We start from the raw sequence: 11942 nt of genomic DNA, 5'->3' as shown, positions 1-11942 counted from the left end.
CACTTGTACCACCCGGGGACTCTTTTCTCTGCTTACTCTCATTTAACTCTTGGCTGACATGGTGGTTCTCAAATGTTTACTTTCAGCTCAGACCTCCTTTATGGACTGCAAACCATCCTTACCTGGATACCCCACAAGCACTGCAAACAGAGTATGTTAACCTGTACAGACCAGTTAAATTATACTTGCTAATTTAACGAAGGAGATAACCAAGTACTAGTTTCCCAAAACAAAATTATCTGAAATTGTTTTAAATTCTACACCTTAAGTGGTCTCAATTTTACTTCTAACAGATAAATTTAAATTGGGATATCCCCCAAAATAGTAAGATATTTTCATGTGTCTTAACTTTTTAGAATAGTGCAAAAGCTCAAATAAATCACAAAAGTGATATGCATTTCCTCAGGGAGACCCCTTACTGGCATCAAATATGCATTTCTTCCTTTCACATCTAACTTCTTAAGGTCTATGCAATTGGCAGCCATTGTTATTGGCTTGAGTCAGTTCTGCTCTCTCCCTGGAGCTGCAATCTATGAACTTACTGGCGATGAATTTGGGGGTTATTATTAGCCTGCAAACGATTTTGTTTCCTTTTTCCTTAGAGGCAGAGAGTATTACCTTCCTCATATCCAAAGTCATTAAGCCACGGAAAATCAGAACCACCATTTCCTTACTTTGTACCTATCAGGGACATATTAAATCGTGGCTAAATAAGTAATAAGGGCTGATCTGTACTGGTCCAATTCCCTAATTGCTTCACTTAGGTTTACAGCCAAAACGGTTACCATAAACTGATAATTTTCTCATGAGAATACTTGTTCCTTTGATTTTACCCAAATCGAATTATGAAAGAGTAGACTTTCATCTGAATCAAACACTTCTAAACTCTATTTTCTTGATAGAGCAAAATTTTCACACTGAAAGGAAGTTTACTCTGAGCTCACTGCAAAACTATCTATTTCAGTCATATCCCAGATTCAGCAGAACAAAGAGCAAAAGCAGGAAATGGAGCATCACCATGGACCAAAATAAATATTTTTAAATGAAATCATTATTCAGGATAATTATGTTCTTATACTGGGAAGAAAAAAATAAAATTTACTCTGAATCTTTGGATTAAAAATTATTTACGATATTCATGGGCAGAAGCTTCATTAATACTGATAAAAGATGTATTATCACCCTCAAATAACCAGAGATAAAATGGAAGGACTCTTGATACAAATACACATACAAAAGAGTAGTAAATGAAAAATAACAATTTATAAATTATCAAAAGTTTGTGAGGGAGGGAGGGAGGGGAGAGGAGAGAGGGATAATGAGGAGCTGATACCAAGGGCTCAAGTAGAAAGAAAATGTTTTGAAAATGATGATGGCAACAAATGTACAAATGTGCTTGACAAAATGGATGGATGGATGTATTGTGATAAAAACTGTAAAAGTCCCCAATAAAATGATTTTTTTTAAAAAGAAATCAAGTAACCTGCTTCTTTCTGGTCCTTAGGATCAGAAGCAGAATTGAAATCATCTTGGTTCTAAGTCAGCAGCTTCTTAATATTACACAATATAGAATCTCAACAGAACAAAACTAAATTGCCATGAATTTCCACTCATAATTCCACATTTTAATATGTTGTGTTTTGGTATCTTTTTTCTTAGTTAACATATTCAATACATTCCACTGGACAGGAAAATGGAGCTTAATCTTAGCAAAGCACTGGAGAGGCTCAGTTCCTTTCTCCAATGTATTCTGGTGGTCAACTGTGTATTTCCAACGGCTAACTGTCCAACAGATGAAAAACCTTATGCTTTCCCAAAGGCAGCATGAGAAAAGGACATTGTGATACAGGTAGGTCTTATTTCTAAGCAACATTTGAATTCCAAAGAGTTATATGATACTACACAGTTCAAAACTGTCCTCATCTTGCTTTCTCTCGCGTCAAGAAATAATGGCAAAAGATCTAAGGAATAATATGAGCCCGCGTATACAATGAAATCTCTAGGTATTAGAAAATAAATCAATGTGCTCTCTAAACAAGTATACTGACAAGACATAGTTAACTACTGTACTAAAAAACAAATATACGATTAAGTCCGTTCAAATTAATGTTTAACTTCTAAGAGCTATTTGAAATGCACTGTTTATCAAACTCCTGACTCTGCATAGGGATAACCACTTGAAGGTGAGAAAACTTTGTGCTCTATTTCATTGGTGAAGCAAACTAAATTTAAAGAGCAAATATGTTGGATGATTAGAAATCACCCTATGTTATGTAATTAACAATAACATCATATTTCTAATTCATATTCCTAGAAAGAGAAAAGGAAAAGTTAGGACTGACAAATTTAGTAACAAAATAACTTATTGTTTTGTTTGGGTTTTTTTTAATCATTTTATTGGGGGCTCGTACAATTCTTATCACAATCCATACATACATACATGCATTGTGTCAAGCACATATGTACATTTGCTGTCATGGTCATTCTCAAAACATTTGCCTTCTACTTAAGCCCTTAATATCGGCTGCTCATTTCCTCCCCTCCCTCCCTACTCCCCCCTCCCTTATGAACCCTTCATAATTCATAAATTATTATGATTTTGTCATAGTTGGCTTTTTTTAAACCCAATTCTGTGAATAAGTGAAGATTTATCTGCTGAAAACTGCAACCGGTAATATATATTAATCTCTTGAAATTATTCTAGTCACTAGTATTAGGCTTGCAAATGAACCCAGATTAACCAGTTACTGCTGCTGCTGAGTTTAAAAAAAGAGAGAGAAAATAATAGTTAAGACTACACTTTTATGTTTCTTACTCCTAACATGCTTTTAAATATAGTCATTTTCTTTTCTCTCGTTAACTTTAAGATACATGTAAAACAGTATTTTTTTTCCTTTGATAGAGATGAGAAAACTGAGGTATAAGGAAATCAATTTCAACTCCCAGAGATCCCATGTGACTGTAAAATAGCCCCATAGCGTTTTCTTGGTGGTACTCTTTACTGAAGCAGACTGCCAGGGCTATCTCCCATTGAGCCTCTGGCTGGGCTCAAGCTGCCCATCTTTCTCACAACAGCCAACAACTTAACCACTGAAGACCCTATATATTCTTTATATCTCCCCTTGACCTCAGGGTTTTCCTGAGATAGTTCTAGCTATTTAAATACCTACAAACTTCTATAATGATCAATGGCAACTTTTAAAACATCACATTAGGGACACATGCTAATTGTATCTAAATATTGACCTATTGGTAAATGCACTGTGCTATATTTGTGCTGAAGCTAGCACTGGGATAAATATGGAGATATTTTAACCTTTCTGCTCTGAAGCAGTCCTTACTGAATCTGCAAAGTCATCTTTCTTTAATCAGGTTTAGTGTTTGGTATGAAAACATACTAACAAAGCAAATGGTAGCTAGCAATGGGGTGGGGGGGTGGGGAGTCACCTTGGCAGGATGCTAGTAAATCAAGTCATTATTCCGAAAACCAATACAGAGAAAATAGCAAACATTATTCTGCCTGCCTTTCCCTTACGGAAGTGTCATCAAATAACTGACAAGGAAAAGTTCTCTATGTAAGTGTTCTATGGATATACGCAAAAATTAGTGATGATCACTACATCTGTGATTATTCTAATCCTTTCAAAAACGGAACCTGAGTCGGATGGCTCACTTGGTACTTCAGATCAAGTCTCTAGCTCCTCTTGTTCAGAGGAGCAAGTAAATAAAGCCAAAGGAATTCAATCAGCAAACTCTGGACTCTGAAAAACTCTAAAGTCAAAAACCTGGTTCCTTCAACAAATGCATAGCAAGGAATAATATGTATTTTTTTAAAAGAATCTAACAAAGACTGGGGATGGGAAGGAAAGGTATTAAAAAGACTGAAGGGAAAATATTTATGAAATGCCTAGAACAGGTATTTGAAGATTTAAGGGTTGTATATGATTATGCTTTTAAAAGGAGTCATTATTTTAAAGAAATCATTTTAAGTGCTTACAGATAATTGTATACTGTCTGGAAACAGCTTGGGGAAAAAATCAGGAAAATGGGGGTTATAGATAAAGCACAGGTAGACATGAGTTAATAAGTACTCAAACTGGGTGACAATTATCAAAGGATTCGCTATTTTATCTTCCCGATTTTGTGCAGGTTTGAAATTTTCAATGAAAGTAAAAAGATGAACATTCTATAAACCAATCTATATAATACAGACCAAAAAACTACTTGTCTCTCAGAGATCAAAACAAAAACTTTGTCTACTGCACACACACACACACACACACACACACTTCACAAAATTACATGACAAACTGAAACCCAGAGGTAAGTCTTGCTCAAAGCACAGAATAAAACAGCAGCAGAGCCAAAGCAAGAGGTCTCAAAAGCCCTCAGAGTTAGCGAAGACCTACAAAACTTTTCTAAAAGAGCTAAACAATTCTGAAGTCATCTGAAAGCCCATCCAAAGCGAGGGTGGGAGGGAAAGGTATCAAAAAGGTTGAAGAGAAAAACACACACACACACACACACACACAAAATATATATATTTGTGTGACTTGAGAAGTTAAATCGTAAAATCATAAATACGGCTAGAAAGTTTACAGAACTGGTATTTGACAACAATCCTCGCATAGAGCCAAAGTGTTGAGTCCATGATATATGTTTGGTAGGTGGAAAGGTGCTCTTGCAGAAAAAGCAGGTGCTGCACAGCTTAAAAGTCATTTGCTCCTGTACTGATGAAACATGAAACCGTGATGTTAAGTAACTGTTCTTTCAAAATAATTGTGCACAAGTTTTAAATCCTATTAAGTGTACAAATGATTTAAATCTTAAACATAAAAATGGTGTTTATCTTCCCATTAAAGAAGATACAGGCATCAAGACTTGACCACAAAGGGCTTTCACTATTAAGAGATATTTTCAAGAGAGTAAGGCTTCAAATTTGTATTTCAAAGAATAAAATACGGTATATGCCAGGGAACTATACTACCTTTTCAAAAAGCACTGTGCCACTTAAATAAAACATGAACTTGACCTAGAATCAACATAACTCATTAATAAGACATTGTAACCTTATTTACACCTTTGTCATTGTGAAAATAGCAAAACCTATTAAGTCTGATGTATCTTGAAATAAATCATTTGAAAAAACTACTATTTATACTAAAAACAGATTCTAATTTTCAGCAAGCATGTATTAGTGACTATTTTCAAACTAACATGTATTAGCAGGGAATCACACTCCTTTTTTTTTATCAGAAGTGGACTATTTCTAAAAGAGGCATTTCTGGCATTAAAGTGGACAGGATTAGAAAGTACATATTTTTAAAATCCGCATTATATATTTCAAAAATAAAAGTGTATATATTTTAGTAATTAAAATAAATACCACACCAGGCAGTCAAAGACAATTCTAGCTTGAGCTCTAAAATGTAATATTACAGCTAACTGAGATCACTGTTATCATAATAGCAGCTTATTCAAGTATAAAAGGGGCCTAGAGCCATGCAGAAATGAAGGCTATGCCATAGGCACTTCACTACCATGCTAAACTAACTTCGGTAGACCAGGGGTGTTTTTCTGTGACCCGTGTCAATATCCTCACAGTTCTAATGGTGTGGCGGTTGGCTGAAAAGCATCTTTTTAAGTATTTCCCTATTCCTCCCACTGCCTAAAGTCAAAGCATGTGGGTGAAAATTCTTATCTAGACAAGGAGGAAAAAAAGGAATGATTTCTCAGTGGCGGAAACAAAAATATTAAGGTGTTCTAATGCTTAAGCGCATGAACTTGAATCAGACAATACTGTTGTAAGCTAAACTCTGGTATCCACTAACCATGCAACCTTGCACCAGCTTTTTCATCCTTGGGGATAATAACAATAACTAGCTCACAAGGTTGTTGTTAGGATCAAATGGGATAAGGTTCATAAATTGCTAACAAAGTGACAAGCACCTCAGTCAATGACCTTTTGATGACAACTACAAGGGTTATTAAAAAAAATTAATGCTCTTCTTACACAATAAAAACACCTGTATCCTACTATCCATTGTGGGAGAAAGCGAAAAGCACAAAAACATACAGTTTCCTTTTCTGTTTGGGTCCTAACTCTACTTAGATAATTTTGGGATCATTGCTCACAACTACAAAAACCACACCCTATAGTTTTTAAGAGCATGCATGTCCACAGGGCACTGGCTCAGGTGGGAAACAGCTGATCACTTACATTCTTCAAAAACCTGGGTTATAAATATATGGAAAACACCATCACCCATTAAATAAGGTGATTATAAGGCCAGTCACAAAATTTTATAGCAAAGTATTTTAAAACTTTAAAATAAAAAGGAAAGTGATTACCTTTGTACAATAAAGCATCCAAAGTTCAAAGAGCCTCTCTCTGGATGCCATTCTGGCTTGGACTCTGGCACTTTTAACTTTTCTTCCACAAAAAAACAAAAATAAAAATTATGTTCAAGACCACAGCATGTGCATTTTATTTTTCGAGGTTTTTTCAGCCCTTACAAGTAAAGCTCGAAGCAGTAGCGCAAACAAAAAGAAGTGAAATAAATGGGCTGTCTGTCTTTTGGTCAATAAGAGTTTCAGCTGTTCCGCCAACGTTATCTCCAAGCACTGGGAAGTGGTCCTTGGGCAATTAGTTAAATCTGTGAAAGAGAAAAATACCCAAAGGTTAGCAAATGATGCCACACATTTTTTAATCTAGACTTATCGGCAACTAGGAAAGCTTTATCTGCTTCATTTCCCACCAGCCGACTGAATGTTTACACCAATCAGATTTCATAGACCCGTGCAGTCGTTCGGGGAGAAAAATCAGAGCTATTTGCACCAACACAGAGAACACTTTGGGGCAGACTCCCCACCGTGGGTACTGGCCACCAATTTTGCGTGCAGCGGTCAGCAGAGTGACAAACAGCAAGGAGTTAGTCTGCAGAAGCAGACATAAAGAAAAGGCCTATTTGCTACGAAGGTTTCCCGAAGACATCACACCTCTGAGCTTTGCCCAGCCTGCTTCTAAAAAGTTGTTGAGTTGTACGATGTGGATTATGTGCCAATAAAACTGGGAGGGAAAAAAACAAAAGTTGTTGAGAATGTTTGCCGTTCGGTGGCAGGGCGTGGGGGAAGGGGTGAGGAATGCCTGGTTGGTTGGTTAGAACAATCCTTGAAAAGAGCAAGTCGACCTGTGCACCTGGTCTCGCTACCTCTGCGTGCAGGAAGGAGACCGGAGCACCTCGGGAAAGCCTCCGAGGATTTTCTGAGAGCTTTACGTTTCCTCCTCGCATCCCAGACAACCGAATCCAAGGCAAACGGAAGGTCTGCTGGGCTGCTCAGGAATTCGCTTCAGAAAGGGGGCACCGCGAACTCGGCGTCTCGGGACCCGCCACCATCCTCGTCCGCTCGCTCCAGGACACGCCCGGAGCAGCCTCGCCCCCTCAAGGCCGCCCTCCTGCAAGTACCCCGGACCCTCCGGACTTGGCGCCCCGCAGCCGCCGCCCCTCCGACCCGCTTGCCCTCACCGCGCTCACTTCGGGGCCGCACCGCCTCCGCTCCGCCGCCGGACAACTTGCTCCCTCGCCCCCTCCCAAACCCAAACCCCGCGTCACCCCGCGGGCCGGCTGGAGGGCTGGGGAGGGAGGCGGGGCCGCGCTGGCGCAGGGCGGGGCCCGAGGGCTGGGCGGGGCCAGGGGCGGGGCTACCCCCTAGCCTAATCTTTTGGGCCGCTGAGGATTTACCCTGCCCTGGAGCAGTCGCTGTTCATTGGCTGCTCAAGCTGGAAGGCGTGAACGTGCCCGAAGCTCCGCCCCAGCATACCTGCGCAGCCGCAGTCCACAAAGCTCCTGCAGCTTTTCTCGCCGCTGGCACCGGGCCAGGCGCTTTGGTCAGTCTTCTTCCCAGCGGGAGAGAAGGGAGAACCAGACGGAACCGACGCGCTGACGTCGGAGCACGCGCGTCCCCATTGGAATGGACTGACGGAGCGCTCGGCTGATGGCGTCATTTCCGGGAATCATCTCCCGGAGCTCCACGGAGATAACTAGAGGGGCTTTTGTTTTGATTTCTTGCTGGGATTGAGCCTGGGAGCATAGTTATGTAAAAATAGACAAGCACCGCCCTCTGTATAAATTAATTTTCCTAATTGGTGTTCGTGTCTCGTATTTTTAACGTGTTTGTTGAGTGTCAACTCCAAAGTTTATTTTGCCACTAGTAAGTGTTCCCACTTTCCCCACCAATTAAAGTCTGATCCCACCCCCCCAAAAAAAGTAGGGGCATGAACAACAGAAACGTGAAGGGGGACAGCGGTCGGTGTAAGATATGAAACCAATAATAATTTATAATATATCAAGGGATCACGAGCGGAGGAGGAAGTGTGGAGGGAGGGGAAAAGGAGTAGCTCATACCAAGGGCTCGAATATAAAGTAAATGTTTTAAAAATTATGATGGCGACAATATGTACAAATATGCTTGATACAGTTGATGTGTGGATTGTGATAAGAGCTGTAAAAGCCCCCAATAAAATGACTTTTAAAGTCTGGCAAATGCGAATACATTCACCGGTAAGTGGTATAGGTGTCAATTAAATGCGATCAGTGCACCTCTGTGAGGCTTCTGATGGCTTCCAAGAGTGGGTCCTTTCACAAGTAGGTATCCCTCTGCCAAGGCGCTGCAGCAACTTTTTCTCAAAAGATACCTCAAGGAAAACGCATTTGTCCACCGGAGAATACATTTATCTTAAGACTGGCTTCAAAAATGAAAACCTAACCCTACCAGTGGCTCTTGGAGACCTTCTAGGACAGGGCAGAACTGCCCCGTGTGGATTTCTGAGACTGTGACTCTTTACAGGAATAGAAAGCCTCGTCTTTCTGACCTAATACCTTCTAAACCCAATCACCCATCAAATTCTATTTCTAGTCCCGTGTTCATGACAAAAGGCCTCCACATTAACAAAAAAAGGCCAGCTCCAGGGCCTCCAGAATGCTCCTGTGCTCAAACACTCCGCCGGTACTCAGCAGGCGGTTCAGCCCACCTCACCAGCTAAACCCAGAATGCCACTAAATCAATGAGCTGTGAAAATGTACATCTGCCGAGACAGTTGAACTACAGGTATTGTTCCCCCTTTTCGAAAATCACCTTAAGCCACTGTGCTTTTTGGAAAGACACATTAGTAGTTGAAAGAAATCCGAAGTGGATTTTTGCTTTGGAGAAAAGTGAAACTATTGGTCAGCATTTGTTTTGCAGGAGTTGTTAAAGAAGCTGCAACCGTTTCCATGTGTTTTTCATTACATTTTTGTGCAGCTGTTCACTACAGATTATTAGGAAGCACAAGTAAATCTGTCCTTATCTTGCTTTAGGGGTAATTCATTCTTTTTTACTATATTGGGCTACCTTTTCAGAATTCGCAGGATGAGTTTGGAGCAGGATTTCCCCATCACTACTCACATTTTGGATTAGACAATTCCTTGTCATGGGGAACTGCATCATACAGACAGGCTTTTTAGAAGCTCTCTGGCCTTTACCAATAGCACCCCCCAGTTTTGACAGCCCAAACTGTCTCCAGAGAAAACCAACTATCCCAGGAGAAAGGGGTGGTGGGGTGGTGGCGTGTGAATCATCTCAGCTGAGGACCTCTGTTTACAATGAGATTTCCAGGATTTTCCGGGCACATATGAGTAAGATATCTTTTAGGAATCCCATGTGAGAAATGGTCAATTCAGCTACCTTGAGAACTTCAAGAATGAGAACTTGAATGGAAACTTCAAGAATGTGATATAGTACTAAAAGTGCAAGTTAATGCAAAACAGTGCTGCATACAGGTTGTTTTAGGTTGGGTTCCCTAGAGAAGAAAAACCAATGAAGCTTTGATATGTCGAGAGAGGTTTAGATCAACGAAGTGAGACACACAGTTTTAGAAGAGGGCAAATATCAAGTCTATGAACCAGATGTTAGAACAAAGGCTTCTCTCTGGCGGAGCCAACGGGGCTGATGAACCCAAGATGAGCAGGAAGAAAGCAAGCCTCTGGCTGCAGAGGAAAATGAATCCAAGGTTGATAGGTAAGACTCCAAGGTGACTATGACTCCGAGCATAAGTAGGCAACACAGCAGACATTTACTCCAGAAAACCAGAGGTTTGGGAGCCAGATGCAGGGTCCAGACTAAACAAAAAGCAAGCAAACATTTCCAAGAATCTACCTATACTGGGAGCAGCTAACACGCTCAAGGAAATCTCATCATGGGGGATTACTAAGTCTTAACTATCAAATTACTGAGAATCGGGGCCCTGCCAAGTTGCCAAAAAATCTTCATTATCACATGATGGTACTGTTCTTTCCTGTGGTGAATGAAAACCAGATGTCAAATATTCACCGTAATCATGACTGAGCAACTACCTTTTATCAATATTCCTGAAAATAACATTGCAAGGCAGATGGTATTGTCATTTCACAGTTTAGAAGGATGTGGTGCAGAAAGTGTAAGTAACTGTCCAAAGACCACACAACGAGCTATAAAAAGGAGAGGCAAAGTTCAGGCCAGTCACCTACATCTGATTTCAACATTCATGTACTTTCTACAAAACATCCTAACACTCAGGACCAATGAGACAGGTCTTCGTCATATTATTCAAAGTGAAAAATCTAGAGAAATAAAAGACATATACAACTCTTGACACATTTGCATGCCTTCCTTGCACAGGGGCCATGATAATCTTCTCAGGGGCCATGCTATCATTCCAAATTCAGCAGATGTGCTGCCAAAGTCAGCATAATAGGGGAATTTTTAAAAAGATAAAATGGAGAGCATTAAAAAGAACTACCCTGAACAAACGACTGTGGTTAGAAGAAGCTTCCAGTGAAGAGTGGTATCAGGCAGGGCCTTAAAGAAATGGTTGGATTTGCCTGTCCTGAAGGAAAGGCAAACTCTGGAAAGAATGCATTAGACAAAGGTTTTACTCCTGAGCAGATTCTCAGTGTTTAAAGAAGACGATGACTTGACCAGTTTAGATGGGAAAGAAGAAGTAAGGAGATGAGGTTGAATGATGAAAGTGGCAACCAGCCACAGTGGGTCCTGATTTATATTCCATGATGTGTAAAATTAGAATTTTTAAGTAGAGACAAGATTAGAACTATTTGTTGAGCTAGACCTTGTGCTATCTTGCCCAAATAATCATATACACATGCATGCATGCGTGCATACACATGCTCGGATGCACACAGAGTATTACGATTAAAATTAAGTGTAAACCTGGTCTCTTTCATCTATGATGAATTTTCCATAGTGTGTGGGAGTGAATCGAAAGCAGACTTCCACAATCTACAGTAGAGGAAACATTCTTTAATAAAAAAGAAATTGCAAGATGATTCTGTGTAAACATTAGTATTCTCTTTTCCAATTTTTATTTCCTTTTACTTAAATGGTGGGAGAGTGGTCACACATTGTGCTGCTAACAGCAAGGTGAGCAGTTTGAAACCACCAGCTGCTCTGCAAGAGCTTTCTACTCTGTTAAACAGTTACGGCCTCTGAAGCTCACAGGGACATTCTACCGTGGCCTATGGGGTTGACAAGGACCCGATGGCCGTAAGTTTGGTTCTTGGAGTTTTACTTAAATTTGAAGAAAACGTCGAGACTTGAGAAACATTTCTTCTTCTAAAAAAGCATCTTTCTTTCCTGTCCCCCCGGAACAGTTTTATTGACATACAATTCACATATCAGACAATTCATTATCTCAATAATTTCAAGAAGAGTTGTACAATCCTCTCCACAATGTTTTAGGACATTTTATTTTTGCACTCATCCTTAGCTCCCCATTTTCCTGCAAGCTCCCCTGCCGTACTCCCAAGAAACCATTGATCCAGTTACTGTCTGTATAGATTTACCTATCCTGGAATTCATATGCAGAAAAACATTAAAAACAAATAAACAGAAAAGTAACAACAATAACA

The 11942-nt window shown here is 40.0% G+C and overlaps 1 protein-coding gene and 1 pseudogene across 1 annotated transcript in view; both read right to left on the bottom strand.

Moving 5' to 3' along the window:
- Positions 1–6632, bottom strand: part of NBEAL1 (neurobeachin like 1) — a 179410-nt gene extending 172778 nt beyond the window's left edge. The window contains exon 1 of the mRNA XM_045296671.1: positions 6352–6632. Within this exon, the coding sequence (XP_045152606.1) occupies positions 6352–6402 (51 nt within the window). The 5' untranslated portion in view covers positions 6403–6632. The remainder of the gene's footprint in view (positions 1–6351) is intronic.
- A 4018-nt stretch (positions 6633–10650) lies between these two features.
- On the bottom strand, positions 10651–10766 carry LOC115872054 (annotated as a pseudogene).
- Between the last annotated feature and the right edge of the window lie 1176 nt (positions 10767–11942).

The sequence above is a fragment of the Echinops telfairi genome, unplaced genomic scaffold, assembly GCF_000313985.2.
Source record: "Echinops telfairi isolate 266 unplaced genomic scaffold, ASM31398v2 ScPeMD7_3;HRSCAF=10, whole genome shotgun sequence".
Classification (NCBI taxonomy): Eukaryota; Metazoa; Chordata; class Mammalia; order Afrosoricida; family Tenrecidae; genus Echinops; species Echinops telfairi.
Note: the sequence above shows the minus strand (reverse complement) of the source record. Positions and strands in the feature narration are given on the sequence as shown.